Consider the following 16264-nt stretch of genomic DNA (forward strand, 5'->3'; position numbering starts at 1 on the left):
TTGCAATAATACCACCCATAAACTGGGTACGACGGTCAGTCAGACCAATACAAGTGTTTAAGAGATGTTTCAGGGTTTCCCTTTCCGTAGTTTTCAGCCAAAATCTACAGACCAACTTTCTCAACCAATTGCTTGCGTGCAACCAAAACCTCCCGAGTGGAGTACAGATTTAGGCCTATTCTCAGGAAACTGCCTTGAGTAACTGAGCACAGTTTTATTTTTTATATATTTTATTTTTTACTAATACTGGATTGGACATAAAAATCTCTACTGAGCAATTCAGATCCTTCAGCAGATTCATATATTTAGCCTTCCAAACACTAAGATCTTTGTCAATGAAACATTAGTCCCTAATATTGCTCACTGGGGTAACATAGGGGCCAACAATCCTTTACGGAAAAGACTCAGATTTCCACAATAATACAGACTATAGAGAAAACAGGCCCAGTTCAAAACGAATGCATGGCATGGGAAGGCTCCTCGGGAGACCTAGAATGCGCTTCCAAAAAGCTCCTACCAGGACTTCCCATATTTGCCAAGAGGTTTAGGCTAGATTCAGCGCCATACAAGAGGATCAAGATTACCTTTTGGTTATAGAAGGTAATCAATGAAGTCTTTGACGTCCCAAATCTTAAGTGCAGGATCATGCCCTGGGCAGTTATATTTTTGACTTTAATAAGTTAGCCCAGGGTGTTTCAGCTATACGTTGGGTGATAGAGGCCCAAAGGTTCCTAATTCAATACCCATCCATAACTAGGATTTCTTTTCCCTTTAGCTCCCCTGTTAAAAACCAAGCGTGAAGACTCCTTTTGTATTGTTTAATGTGTATGAATAACTAGGTGCAAAGAAATCATTATTAAAATATTTTTTTCAGTTGTAACCTTTTCACTCGCTTATAAAAAAATACTTCCATTGGAAATTGGACTTACATTTTTACTCCCTAAAAATCATTTTACTTCCAACTTTTAAAAATAGTGAGTAAAATACTCCCGCTTCAAAATCTTATCTGTAGCACTGGCCGTGCCACAAGACTTTTTGCTTGTTCTTAGGCCATTTTGATGTTTGGCCTTTTTCCTGCCTTCTCAGGTAAGGAATTCCCTAATATGTTCGTGCGTTTTACCAGGAAAGCTGCTGTTTTTGCAGGCTAGTGCATGCCATAGTGTGTGAATCCAGGAAGGGGTTTGGGACTGTCTGGTCCCAATCCACAAACTGGTGCCAGTGAGTCTGGTGAGCATACACGAGTCGGACCACAGTGGTCCCGGATTGGGCCACTACTGGCTGAGTGGTGAAGATACTTGCTGTTGAAGGGTGGAGTTGGATCACTCACCTAAATTTAGGATGAGAGGAGTCCTGCAGCAATGCCAGCAGATTAGGATATCAGCCAAGTATCTTGTGTAGCTGTCCAGTTTACTGAAGTCCAGTGGTCGACTTCTAAAGAGGCCTGGCTACCTTTCCTTCAACTGTCCTGGTTAAGCCCTGCTGGAATGCCTGATCTCGGAAGGCCCTTGTCGGTGCTTTGTCTCTTGGGACTGGTGGGACCAACCAGTCTCTACGTCTTCTCGAGTTCCTTCTGCTTTGAGCCTTTGGAAGTGTCCCTGGACCACTTGTTGGACTGACCAGCTCCGAATTGGGCTACCCCGCCAGAAGCGTTGCTGTTCTGGCTTTTCGTCTGGAACTTTGGTGGTTGCCAGCTAATACTACAAGTCGCCTTCCTGCCATGCTTCCCAGCATCAAGGGATCCTGTCCTGGAAGTTGGTCTTTGTTTGGGACTGGAGAGATGTCTGCTGTCGCCTGCGTGCAGTGACCGTTGCTGGAAGTGACAATCCCCATGTGGTAGTGTCCCGAAGAGCCATGCATCAGTGCCTGCTGCATTTCTTCAGAAAGGGTTGCACTCCGCTCCTGGACCAGACCAGAATCTGCATGACACCCACCGGTCCTGGGCATCTTCTACTGGCTCCAACAGTTGGAAAACCTACCTCCAGCAACTCCCATCTGACATGCCAAATCACTTGGGGAAAATCTGGGTAAAGGCGATGAGTAATCTCAATACTTACAGCTGCCCTGATCTCCTCTCTTCTAAAAGTTTATGGAGACCTTTGCTTTATTCCATTCTTTTGCTTTTTAAACCTGTTTAAAAAGCTGTTCTAACTGACAGAGTGCATCTTGCTTACCAGTGAAATCTTTGAAAACATTTCCCAACACCAATAGAACTCTGCCTGCCTTTGTTCCCTCTCCCAAAGGAACGTTGTGACTTTGGGCACAGGGCCCCATTCAATTAAGGCATTAGACTTCTAAAGTTAGGGATTCTATTCTTGTGTGCTAGTTTTTCTCATTGCATAACTACTTGCCTTCCTTTCAGATGTCTAGGTGAATTGTATGCATTTCTCTAACCAAATGTGACTCTGTGTTATACTTATTGCTGTGATATTGACTGCTTCATGCATTTTATAGTGTTCTTGGACCTATAATATAGTAGGTGTATACTTGCCTGTTTAAGAATCATCATTGTGTAGACTCATTGTGGATCTCTGCCCCCACTCACACCTCCTGAGAATAAGCCTCGACTACTCTCCATGCTTACTTTGATTGGGTTTGGCTAACCTCCGAGTTCCTCTGTTCTCTTTAACTAGGGTGGCCTCCTGTAATTTGTCCAGGACCAGACCAGATTTGAGAAATCCATCTTAATGAAAAAACAGATGTAAATATTCACCCTTTGGGTAATGGAACCGCATTTGATTTAATGACCAGTGAAACGCAGGTAAATACCTGGATGCATTAGAAAGAAGACAGGATAATCCTACAACAGCTGCCCTATCCCTTTATAGGTGATTTTGTCACCATTTCCAAAGTAGATTCTTCACAAGTTGCTATATAAAGAGATTGGCGATGCTAGTGGTTATGATGACTGAGTCCAATTTAAAGTTCAGGTAAGTAAATTCACTCTATCCCAGTCCTTAAGATGGTCGTAGGAAGGGATCTTTGACCAGGCTTTTACTGACCAAAGTTAGTAAAGAGTGATTTTTGGACCGAATTTACACCCATGTAACTCTATGAAGGACGGGGTGACAAACAGGCAGGTTAATGCATTATTGCTATTGACTTACTCTATTCACGTAGTCCATTCATACTCCACTGCTTAAGGGGGGGGATAATCATTTGGGGAATGCTAGCAGAACGATTGTATCCAAAACTGGTGGGAGGGGGCTCTTGACGACCAGAAGAACCAGAGCAGCCTTTCCCAGTCCTGTCATCGGCCCGTTTGGCCTGGATTTGCTTGTCAATCCAGCTGCCAGATACAAGGGCTGATTTGGTTATGCTGTTACTAATATTTTGTCACGATCCATGCCCCGACCCCCTCAGGTATAACAGCCCCCTGGCAGCAATGGGGCCAAAGCCCTTCACACTGGCCCCAAGGGCCTTAAAACTCCACCAGAAACATACATGGAGTCAGTCCTGGCGCCTTTGGCTCATTATGAGGAATAAAGCAATACCAGTTTTGGACCTTAATCCAACATGGAGGCCTATTACACTGCTCAGTTCTTTAGAACCAAGCCATGCGGTCTAGTGTTTTGGGTGTGGCTGGGCCTGGAACTACTTGGCCTGGGCTATTTAAACCACACCCAAACAGCAGAACACGCTTTGCGTTATTCTGCACTCCTGCAGCATAACGCCCACCGTGTCCAGCTCCTGCTCATCTGCTTCTCCGGCGGCCCGATCCCGAAACCCCTAGATCTGGATTCCATTAATAACCTGGAGGAACAAGAACAGCATTAGTGAGCAAGAACACTTACGTGTGAAGTAACCAGCCCATCTCCGGAGTTCGCCGCAACCTGCAAGGGAGAAGGAACAAGGTTAGCATTAACAAAGTACTTGCATGGGCAAGCAGCGCTTCGATCGCTCATCACTCCGGAACATCATCGCAACCTGTGCAAACAAGGGAAGAGAACACAGGTTTGCAATTAACACCAATAAACAGCGCAGCGCTCTGCATCATTAACTCCCTGTGGTCTTCGACCATCGGCGTGGCAACTCTGAGATCGCAACCATCCCTGTGAAAACAAAGACATTGTTCGGGAACAGTAGTGGAGCAAGATGCTGAGAAGACAGAAAACGGAGGGAAAGAAAGACAGAATAAAAACGCAAAAGACATAACTCACCTTGAAGACAGCAAGCAGAGTCGGAGTCACAGCCGGTCTGAACCCGACATAAGGGCACACGGACCAGTGAAGCAACTAGGTCCACGGAACGCCTGCACCAACCACGCGCCCCTGCACAGACGCAGGACGGCGAGTTCAAGTCACAACCTAAGGTGAGCAATAAACCCAAGGGAGGGGATTTGGACCAGAGGGAGGTGGGAGTCCACCCATCCGAGAACCAGTATCTTAACCCTCCCTTCTCCTGTTATAGGCGCTACCCAACTTCTGGCACAAAACCAAGCAGAGAGGGGTCTGGGATAGCGCTTGGACCTCCATCCAGTATCGTGTGGCGCCCCCGTGGATACCAGGTGAGCGTAACATATTTGGACTCTCATAGTTAGAGGGTGTTAAAATTCCTAATTGTTCATGCCATAAAATAGCAGAAATCGGCTCAATTTGTCAATGCAGGACATGTGCCAGCTGCACGGATACTAAATATGCCACATTTACAGGGGATACAAAACTACATCAGGACTGAGTGGTCCACATAGGAATGTAGTAGCTAGATGTTAAGTGTCTGTCTGGCCAGCATTTCTGTCTCAAAGGGAGTGCATGCCTGACTCCCTCTCGGAGCCCTATAGCTGCCACCAACCAGCTCCTTAAGAACACAGCTATTCCACAAAACCTACTGGTGGGTGCTCTCATTCTCAGGCATTAAGATTCAAAGTGGCACTCTGATATGCACTACAGTCCATGAAGCTGCAGCTGAGCTTCCGAGCAGGTCTGCATCAGCAAGCACAATCTCACTCTAAACAGGCTGATGCCTTATGCAGCATCAACTCCATGCTACAGTCCTACTTGGTGTTCTTCCATGCTATCTGGGGTATTGCTGGTCCAAGCCGTGCATTGATCCTAGCAAAGTTTGCATATGAAGATGAATAGAAGTGTGGGCATCTTCAGCATCTGCGGGGAAAACTCCTTGGTTGTAGCATTTTGCCCCTACCCTCTGCTGGAATAATCTTCCCATTTTGTTGGAATGACCCATCCTGCATTTGGTGGGTGCTATAAGCAATTTAGTCCAAAGTTGTTTTGTTTGCACCCTACCTCTTTTGATCCCTGACCTACTTTTATAAATTTTATAAAGACTTTGGGACTCATTACAAGTATGCAGTTTGCACCGTTCCGGGCACCTTTTTTTTTTTTTTTTTTTCCTCTGGTCCAGCATACTTTGCGATGCCGCTAATAGTCGTGGCAAGTGACCTACTGTATCTGGCAGCTCCGTGACCGGAATCTGCGGCAAGACACATCAGCTGTGACTGCGACACTGGCATGGCGTTAGTGTATGCACATTCCGAGCGCCACATACACACGGAAACACTGGCATGGAAATGCCGGTAGCACAGGGAATTCAGTGCGGGAAACATGGCTTCACGGACCAGGCATTCACTAGAGTCGGGTGTGAAGAAACAGCCCACAGGTGCCCAAAATCAGCCCAGGTGGACCCAATGAGCACTGCAAAAGCACCCCACACTACAGCTGTAGGCACTGCATGCAGGGCTACTACTTGAGGAGGCAGATGATACGGCAGAGGCGTATGAGGAGAAAGATGGCCATCATGACCCTGCAAAACAATGGCCAGCAGGTTGCAGCCCGCAGACAGCCACCTATACCACACAAGGGCCACACCCTTCAACCTGAGCCAAAGCCAGATCCACACCCTGTACCAGCTAGACAGGGAGACCATCACATCCATAGTGGACCTAATCCATGATGATCTGGTCAGCCTCATACAGATGCATACAGCCACCCGCCCCCCCTTGCTCAAGGTAGTGTAGCACAGACACTGTGCTACACTGCCTAGCCATGGGCACCTACCAACACACTGTGGGGAACTGCAAGGGCTATCCCAACCCCGTTTCTCGTGTTTTCTGTTTCAGGTCATCGATGCACTCCTGTGCCTAGTTGGAGATCGCATCGGACTACCCAGAACAGCTGACCAGGTCAATGCCACTAAAATAGCTTTTCATGTCCTTGCAGGCATTCCCAAAGTGATGGGTGCATTGACCTGCACACATGTGGCGCTCGTAGCCAGGCATGCCATTGAGGCAGTGTACTCAATGTGCAGATAGTATGTGATGCCTGCCACATCATCCACTGCTGTGCCCCAGGTTTGATGCCCGGGTCAGTGCTTAGAAACCTCTGGGTATTAACCGTGTTATAAATAACCCATCATATGAGATTCCTCGGTTCAACCCATGACTCCATTGTGCTGCGGAACTCTACGCTGCCAGGGTACATGGCACATCACAGCGGAGGTTGTACCTGGCTGTTGGGTGAGTGGATCTACCAGAGCATGTGCAATGTTCAGTGGGGGTATGTACAAAACCTATCAGCAGTGGATGTGTGCAATGCAATGTGCAACACAGTAATGGCATGCCCGAGTACAAGGCGTTGACTGGCATGTCTCAATTGACCAGACTTATCATGTGCATGCATAGCATCAAATCCGTACAGCGACATCAAAAGCACAGCCTGTACCAGAATGCATCACACCAATGTCCTAAAATCCAGCACAAACACAATTGGCACAACCCACAACACCTGATGCAGACTGATGATACTTATACATTACAACTCCCCACCTCCATAACACTAGTGTCCCGCACACCAAGTAGCCAGGTCCCCTGCCTATTTGTGGTGCACATACACATGACCTGAAGTTTAAATTATTACCCACAGATATGATTGACATGCCCACCATCAGAATATTGAATTTCACCACAATAAGAACACACAAGTCTCATTTGTGTGTTGGAGTGAAAGGGTCAGAGGTCATGGTGGTTGTGAATGGGCCATATCAAAGCAACTGCACACCTACCACGCATATTGACCAGGCGTATTCGCTTCATGGTAATCAATAGGCTGTCATCGCTTTCTCCATACAAGTCCTCGTATGGTACCTCTGTGAGTATGTCCACATCCATCATTTTTGCAGAATCCATGATGCTGTTCAACCACTCCCATACAGCATGTCATGTACCTCCAGAATGCAAGTACGCCTCCAAGCATGAACAGATAATTTCTTTTTTAATCACATCTCAACGCAGATTAACTTTCTTACCTGTGTCAGCCATGCCTACTAGGTCTGTGCCCCCCCCCCCCCCCCCGGCAGGGTCTGCTGTGTCGGGCACACCGGCTGTGTCATGCCAAAGACTATTTTCTAGGCCGGTAAACCTTGCCATCTGGTGATGGCCCCTGCACTCTTACACCTGGACGAGCCACAATTGCATTTAGCACTTGTCATTACATTGACATGATGACTGCAGACCTAGATCCCTGATCCTACGTAACATGGTCCATACAATGCATGGACATCCATTCACACGGACTGCATTTCAAAAAGCCAAAATAAGATGTATGCTAAGCAACCAGCAATTAGCTTGTGTAATTTTGCATTGTTTAGACTGTACCAACATGATACAGGCACAAGTATGACATCCTACACTTTCTGTTGCTCCCGTGCAGGTGATGCTGGATGTCCCTGATGACATGGCCGATTACCCCTGTGAGGCAACCACACAACCAGCAGGGATAAAACCATGCCCATATCCATGCCATATTGTTGTGCAATAGAGCAGACATTTGGCCTGTTAAAGGCAAGGTCACGCTGCCTGAGCAGATCGGGGGCACACTTATGTACAGCCCTGAGAAGGTGGGGGAAAGATGGTCCTGGCCTGTGCCATGTTGCACAACATGTGTATCAGGCGCAACACCCCACTGCCCCCCTGACCTGATCATGCACCCACCAGAGACAGAGGAGGATGAGTGAACTGCCATTTGCACATTGCTGTGATGACATGGATGGCCGTGTTGCACGCAAGGGATTTATTTACCACTATTTCTGATCACTTCACTCACGCACGTGGCACATGCCAGCTAGTGCACTGGGCATTGCACAGTAAATAAATCACTCACACTCAAAAAGCAATGTCCAGTCATGATTTCTATGCAGCACCAACTGTAATTTGTACAATGCAAATATTTACAAATGTTGAAATAAAACTGACAATAATATCCCTCCCCACTCCCCAACTGCCTTAACGCAACTCCTGTCATGTTCTGCAAGGATGACTTGCACAAGTCAGACAGGGCACGTGTGTCTTGGTCCTATTTCCGTCCCCTTTTCAGTTCAGGCGTGCGGCTGTGTGCCGAGTGGGACAGCCGCATTGAATGCTGTCTTGGGCTGCTCTGCACGGAACTAGCAGGCGTTGTGTGGATGGTATGTGTTGGAGTTCTGTGGGCTGTTGCTCTAGGAAGGCCTGGAGGAACACAGCCATTATCGGCTATAGGTGACATTACGTTGTTCCCCTCCCATTCCCTCCTGGACCTCTGTACTATTGCTTGTGTGCCGCATGGTCTGGCGGTGGCAGCTGGTGCTCCTCGAGATGCTTGGATGGGCCTCTTCATTGTCGAATGAGGTTCCTTAGGGAGTCAGAAAGGCAGGTTGTCAGTGAACAGTGTGGATTGATGAGGCAGAGATTCATGCATTATCGTGTTTGTGCCTGTGCTGTGTTGGGTACGTGGCGGGGGGACATGGTATGGTGTACATATGCTTGTCATGTGGGTGGATGTGTGATGTCTGTACATGGTAGGGTGGTGTTCCGGTGATACTGTTGTGGTGTACTGAATTGTTGGGTACAATGTTAGTGGTGTGGCCTTCACGCTGTGTGATAGGTTGGAGAGGGGTGTGCCATGGATGGGGTTGGCATGTGCCTGCTGCCTGTAGCACTTACAGGGATTGGTGGCCATTTCTGCTCATGGGCCGGGCTGGCTGGGACGAGAAAGTCACATGTTTCCTTTGTGTGAGAGGCTGGTCATTTGAGGGTGGGAAAGGGGCTTGGCACTGGTGTGACTTTGTGCCAGGGGTATCACGGCAAACACATGCAAATTAAGCTGTGGCAGGGGGATGTGTGTCTGAGTGGCAGCAGAAGCATGTTCTGTTGACAGGGTGCCTGTGCTGTGTTCTAGATGTATTAGTGGTATGAGTGATGTTTTGGGGGAGGGTGTATGTCTGTGTGCGCACCCAGGTTGCTGGTCTCTTGGGGGTGGTGGGGTGGGGGGACTAGCAGGGTCATGCAGGGCTTTATTGGTGTTGTGGACTATGCACTTGACATTCATGTTATATTTTGATGTAGTAGTGGTAGGGTGGAGATATGGGGGGTTTGAGTCAAAGGCTTCCCTAGCCAATGGCTTAACAGGAGGTCGCTAAGGCCTTGCAGAGGAGCTAGATTGCTGCTAGCTCGGAACAAAAAATCACAGTGGAGGAACGAAACAATATAAATTTATTTAACAGGAAGACGTTTTTGAGTTTTTTTGTGCCATTATGTGTAGTGGTAGGGTGGACAGGTAAATTGACCTTACATTGGGGTTACGTGTACTCGCCATCCTCTTCAGGTGTCCTGGCTCCGTCCTCCGCAGCACTGACCGGTTCGTTGGCGCCAGATGCAGCTCACTGCTGCACGTCTCCTCCCAGGGCAGCAGGCGTATTGGGGCTGCGCTCCTGCCACCTGTGGCCATGCCCTGTCTGCGCTGGGCCGAGAAGGAGGTTGCACACCCTCCAGTGCAGGTCGTCCCACCTTGTTGCAGTCTTGCACTGTGCGGGGGGTTGTGCTGACTGCGGACGCTTTCTGGGCAACCTTTTCCCAGATGCTTTTTGCACAACTAGGCCTGCCTGTGCCAGTCCTTTGCAAAGAGCTCTGCAGCATGCTGGACTATGGTGTCCGATAACATGTTGAGCTCCGCCTCACTGAAGCATGGCTTTCACCTCTGGGTCTCAGACTCTTGGAGTTTCTGTGGTCAGGAGTGGTGGAAGCCGCCTGTGCTTTCAGGATTTCAATAGATTGTGTTTTAGGAATGGTCGCCGGACGATTTCCTGTTCCGACGATCACTGTATTTCTGGTCACGGTATTTGGGGAACTGCTGTTACCGGTGCTGGTGGCTCTGGGACTGTGTTGCCGGATTCTAAGTCACCGCCACTGAGAACGGCAGTGTCATTTTGGGGTTGGGGGGGGTCGTTAATGGTGTATCCAGCATGTCGGTACCACCGTTCCCAGCAAGATGGAATGTGCATGCACGCCAACACGGAATCTGCCAGGGATTCCGCCATCACAGGTTGCCGGACATGGGGGGCCGGGGGGAGCACAGGCATGCCAGAAAATCCGATTTCATAACTGCATACTTGTAATGAGGCACCTTTTGTCAAAACGGTTATAAAAAAATACAAACCAGGAACAAAGTATACTCTAAAAGGGGCAAATCTGGAAATACCTAGTTTGTATGCGAGTCAGGAAATGATTTGGGATATTAACTTGAGTAGCTAATTAAAGCACTGCAAAAGAAATGATGCAGCATTAACATACTGGACTTATTTGCACATTCATGGTGATCATGTGCAGGCTATAGCCCCAGGCCACTTTAACGCTACCTCTATGCTGTCCGGTTTGGTACAATGTAGTGAATTTCCCTTTCTAGTATGTTCATGTTGAGCACCCTTCAAGTGGGAAACTTCTTGTCCTCTTAATCCTAATGTCTAAATGCATTTATACTGCACCACAGGCAGTCTTACGGCGTGGACAACAATGAATAGCCACAGAGATTAGCAGAATAAACATGTTATGAGGTATTTGCAAAATGGAAGCTGTCTTTCTCCAAAAGCAAAGAATGCATTCCAAAGGCATAGAACTGCCACCACAAATTTTCGGTCCCCATACAACTTCAATTTGGATTTGGGGGAGATGGAGGAGCACCTAATTAGTTGAACGTAGTGCAGGGAAGGGATGTTCTGCTGAATTTTATGTTACAGAGAAATAGGTGCTAAGCTATGTAGACATTTAAAACAAGGACCAAAGGCAACTTTGAGCTTGAAGCCTTTGTCAAGGAGTTCTTCATTTTGACAGTAATGAGACCGCAAATTCAGTAAATACAGGTAGCTCTGTGCTGACTTGTCCTTGTGACATGATACAATTGTAATCCTAGACGCAGTAGTGCATTGGCGAAAGAACAGAGCAGCCATCACATGTTTCAACTTAAGGGTCTTTATCAAGGCAAGGTGGATTCAATATGTGGTCCCCTGCTTGGGGTTGGTCATATGGTTTCTGGGATCCATGGTTTTGTACAAGGTGTAGATGCATGAAATTCAGTTGGATAACTGGTTGTTGAATGGTTTAGATAGTTACAGGATTCTGTGCTTTTAATGTCAGTGGTTCGTTGGTTGAGATACTCAAAGGTTCTAATTCTGCTATTCATTTAAACTGCTAGTGATTTTCGGCTGCCCAAGTGCAGGCTCTTCAATCCGACATTAAAGCACAGAATCCTGCAGATATTTAAACCGTTCAACAACCAGATTCCCCTTTCATGCACTCCATGCCAAAAGCATAGTGTGTACTTGTACCCTGCTGCATCAGTATCATGAACTGCAGCGGCTGATCTACCAATGGCACAAAGCAGGTTCAGAGGTCCGTGACGGCCAAGTCTCGAACTGCGGTGCATGTCTTAAATGGACCCGAGTGCTGCAAAGTAATGATTATGAACAGCCCATGCTGGTGGCAGGGTAAACCATCTATATAAGCCATGTCTGAGTTGGTGCATGGCACTGCTCAGGATTGCAGCCACATCCAATTTGATATTGCATATCTTTTCCTGTGAGCCAGGTCAGCTGTGGAAGGTGATGTGTATGCTGGGCAGACAGGTTGGTTCTGCAAAGTGACAGGACAGGAACCTGAATGGTCATGCCTCTTCTCTGATCTTTGTGAGGGTGGGTAACTCCCTCCCACAGAGACCATCAATTCAACAGGAAGCTGTCCTGGTCCCAGGAATCAAAGAAGCACGCCTATTCAAAAGGAGTAGCCTCACACCAGAGCACGGCATGCCAAAGGGGCATTTGATCCCCTTCAGAAGGGAAGGGGTGAGGTTAAAGTAGACCGTGAGGGACCTGTACAATTCATGGAAGGTTTCACCATATTGATTCTCTGCCTTCCCATCCCCTCCACTTCCTGTAGCAGTAGTTTCTTTAAAGCACAACATATGATTACTATCGCCAGTACTAATCAGTCTGCAGAAAGGCAGAGCCCCAAACAAAAAGCTTGCAAACGGAATACTGTCATCCAAACAAAAGAATGATTACTAAAACTCAATACCTTTGAACACCGCAAATGAGTGCAAGCTAGAAAAGTGTAGAAACCTAGCAATAGACGTATTCATAGCCATTGAACCCACAAAAACCGCACTATTGAATTTAAAACTGTTAATTTTGCCTACAAATCTACAATGTGATGCATTTACCAATCTGTACTAATATGAACTGTCATGATTTGTAAAAAATAAACCATGTATGACTGAATAGAACCTAAGTGCTTGATGTATAACAATTGTGTTATGAGACCAGAGATGTTATGTTGCTTACCACGCCGCAACAAACGTGATAATTGTGCCATAAGAATTGCGTGGAGTTCCTGAAAAAGCTCTTTGAGAGCAACGCATGGAGGTCGTATCAATAATACAAATAAAACCATGCATGCTCCTCTTCCTGCATGCACCAAACGCTGGAGAGGTTGTACCATGACATTATCATGGTTTCGTACACACATTAGTAACATGTTTAGTCTTTTCTGCCTTTGCATTCAATTGGACCATGCTTACACCCTTGGTGGTTCTAGAAAGGTCTTCTAAGTGATGCTGTTTAAGAATATAAATTGGCAGTGGCTGAAATGACCTATACTTGGCACTCATCTGTAAATCTCTTCCAATGTGGCTTGTCTGTGGTGTATGGACTGGAACCTGGAAAATAAAATGACTTTGTGAATATACATACAGCCATTGCCAAACTGGGAAGTCTGTAGAACCTAAGGTGCTTGAATGGTTTGCTGCTGATTCTCTCTTACTTACTCTATCCTCTTGCAGGTGCACAAAGCTCAACCAGTCATGAAGTACAAGACTGTGGCGGTGAAGGCCAGTACGGTGCTGCTGACTGTCCCTAAATCGCCCAACTTCTCAGACCGCTTTAATTGATGAGCATATGATCGTCAAACTTCTTTGGCCATTTGTAGTGACTGTGCTGCTGTGTACCTATCGTTACTGTGTATAGATGGTTGTGTTGTGGATGTGTGCACTTTTTTATATTTGCTTGTGTTATTTATTTGTAGTAGTCACAGATTTCCTGATCATTTGCAATTATCCGTCACATTTCAATTATATAAATATGTATTTTTGTGTAGTTCTAATTTTCTTATAAATTAAATAAATGACAAAAAATTGGTCTCTACTGAGCGTTTTCTAAAATTGTTTTGTTGCATTTTAACTGTAGCACGACAGTGGCCCTAACTTTATACTGCCTGGTTTATTATGCAGCACCAACATTTGCTGGACATCTGGGTATTATTGTAGGATCAAATCCATAGTCTTGTTTGGCTTGCAGCACGGCTAGCAAGCTTTGTGCCAGACCGTTGCCCCTCTTTCATGGCGCCTTTATGATTTGTATTAGTATGGATGAGTTCTTTGGCTTAGCGGTGCCAGAATAAATCTCCTGCTGGTAGCCTTTTGATTCAAAGCTGGCTAGACACAGGACCCCTACTGGTACCTCCTTCAACCAAAGCCAGCAAGTTCCACAACTTCAGACTGATGAGGAAAGCCATGAACTTGTTTAACATACTTATTTCAAAGTACAGAGAGCCTCCACCTTCCACTTAGAATGAAGGGAGGCAGCCCAATTCAATGTCAGATAGGGGATGCTAACGTGTTGGTGGGCAAGTTCATAGACCACACTTATTCCTTCCTGGGTTATAGCAAAGTGTGTTTTTGTCATTTTTATCCACCGCTTTTTAGATCCACTTATTTTTAGTTCCCCTTCATCTTCCTTTTAGGAAGGTTATAATTTTCTGAGGTTTGCCCAGATATTCAATCCCAATTGTTATGTAGTTCACTTTTCTAAATTGTTTTATTGGTTTAACAGTCGAAGAACAATTTGACAAAGTAAAACCTTTAACATTGCATTTCTCCTAACGCATTACTCTAAAAACTTGAGATTGTATTGTTTTGTTTACTGAAGATCTTTTCCTCTTGGCCATGTGTCTGGGGTGGGGTGCACTTGACCCCCACAGATTTACGTTTTCTGCCATTATGTACGATACGTAGGTAATGAAGGGTTTCTTGGCTACCAGTCTTGGAGCTGTCGACCACAAGTTTCTCAATCTTTCCTAATCTCTAGATCTAGCCTTCCATCTATGGCTCTACTGGTCTCCCTTTTCACACTACACTGGCTCTTGAGTTAGCCTTTGTTTTGTGGCTTCAGCACTGTACTCCCCTAAGTCGCATCCTTGATTGCAGTACTCTGTCTTCACACTCCTCTTTTAAGAAAGCAGTTCGATCTCCAAATGTGGCACTCCTTGGCCAAATAGCACTCTGTGTGGTGCTCTTTGGCCTCTTCATACAAGTTATGCTTCAAAGAGTTATTCAGGATCTAATTTGTGGGTCTGCTTTCCTGATGGTTATGTCTCGTGGTTGGGACTTATTCTAGTTCTGCTTCACCATCTAGACCCATTTGAGATGGGAGGTTTTCTGAACTGGGTCCACTTCAAGGAATACAATACTGGAAGTAGTGTGGGAGGTCCCTGGGATTTTTGGAGCATCGTGTTGACGGGATTGGGAAGGTTAAACAGACGTTTCATCCCAGCAAGTGACTGATAGAGTAGATTAATGATTCCAATGAAGTTGGAACAAAACAGATTAAATACTAGTAAGTGCTCTTCTAGATCATGCCATGTTCTCCTTCTACCCCAAAGATTTAACTAGCGACAAGCTGGTGTGTGGTGCAAGCCTGTAGTATGTTCCTTGATTGGTAGAGAGTACATCAGAGCTCTCTAGTCCTGATCAGGCAGGCTGCGTCCTGCCAGAGGTTTGGATGTGAGGGCTGCTGCATCTTCAACATCTGGTGTTAAGAAGGATTTCTGAACTCTGACCTGGTGAGCAGAGGTTCAGAATGTCAGCCTAGTTTCTTGGAACAAGGTAACCTTCTGGAAAAGCCAGACCAATCAAGGTAGCATTGGCGGCGGTCAAGACTAGGTCTCAGGAGGGATGAGGGTGACTGAAAGACATCAATGAGCACACAGAGTAAACGACACTTAAAAATCACTCCCAGTCAGGTGTAGATATATTAAAAATACAAATACATTTATTTCAAGGCCTTTGAGTGTCAACACAATAGTTATTAACAGTAACCCTTTTAAACCAACACAATCCTACTAAAATACACATATACAAGACCAAGGGGGCCTGAAAGGTTAATGCACGAAATGGGTCTACAACCTAGAAAAGGGAAGGAAGCGGATAGTGCAAAGATTCTTTAGGCAGTTCTCCAGTAATCACAAGCCGATTGGCAAAACAGGGTCTTTTGTAGTAGGGTCTGTAGCAGCTCAGGCAGGCGAAGTGATGCAGAATAAGTTTCCACTACTCTAGGAGGGTCTCCCCAAGAGGGCAGAGCAGGTTCCAAGAGTTAGGAATAGTTTGCCAGTTCGCACTAGCAGTGGAAAGGAGAGGGGCCCTCAGGGGCCACTCGTGTGTAGAATTGGATAGATGTGCTAGGGACCACATGTTAGGGTTGCAATTACTCACTGACCCCTGGCGCACTCTGGACCAAACTTCGGCAGTCGAGTCCACTTTGGTTGCAGGTTCAAATGCAGCAATCATGCGGTTCTGCAGCTTTCAGTGATGAAGTTACAGCGTTGATTCCCAAACAGGACAGTGGCTATTTCTCCGCTCCTGGTGGATGGATCAGGCAAGTACCCCTGTAGCAGGCTTCAGGGCACAGAGGAGCACAGCTGCAATGCACTTGCAAAGTTCGACACCACGGCTGGGCGACACGGTAACCGCATGTACTCTGGTTCGGGCACTCTTTAATCCAGACCTGAAAACGCCAAGTGTACGAAATTTGGCGTGAGAGTGCCGTGAACACACAGCTTGCAATGTGCCGTTTCAAGGGCCTCCTTGGAACGGCGGCGGTTTCAGAGCAAAGGACTTGTACAAGCTGGTCAGCCCACTGGTTGGCACAGAGACACTTCAAAGAAGGCTTGCTTGCA

At 46.5% G+C, this 16264-nt stretch overlaps 1 protein-coding gene across 3 annotated transcripts in view; it reads left to right on the forward strand.

Moving 5' to 3' along the window:
- LOC138580441 (targeting protein for Xklp2-B-like) overlaps window positions 1-13454 on the forward strand; it is a 364493-nt gene extending 351039 nt beyond the window's left edge. For 2 of the 3 annotated variants that reach the window (XR_011304260.1, XM_069650992.1), the window contains exon 16: window positions 13095-13454. Coding sequence is in view for 2 of the 3 variants with exons in the window: in XM_069650992.1 (XP_069507093.1) it covers window positions 13095-13202 (108 nt within the window). In the remaining variant the exon portion in view is untranslated. The remainder of the gene's footprint in view (window positions 1-13094) is intronic. The other variant, XM_069650993.1, reaches the window with a different exon arrangement.
- The last annotated feature ends 2810 nt before the right edge of the window (window positions 13455-16264 follow it).

Source organism: Ambystoma mexicanum, chromosome 3p (genome assembly GCF_040938575.1).
Source record: "Ambystoma mexicanum isolate Mex_15411 chromosome 3p, UKY_AmexF1_1, whole genome shotgun sequence".
Taxonomy (NCBI): Eukaryota; Metazoa; Chordata; class Amphibia; order Caudata; family Ambystomatidae; genus Ambystoma; species Ambystoma mexicanum.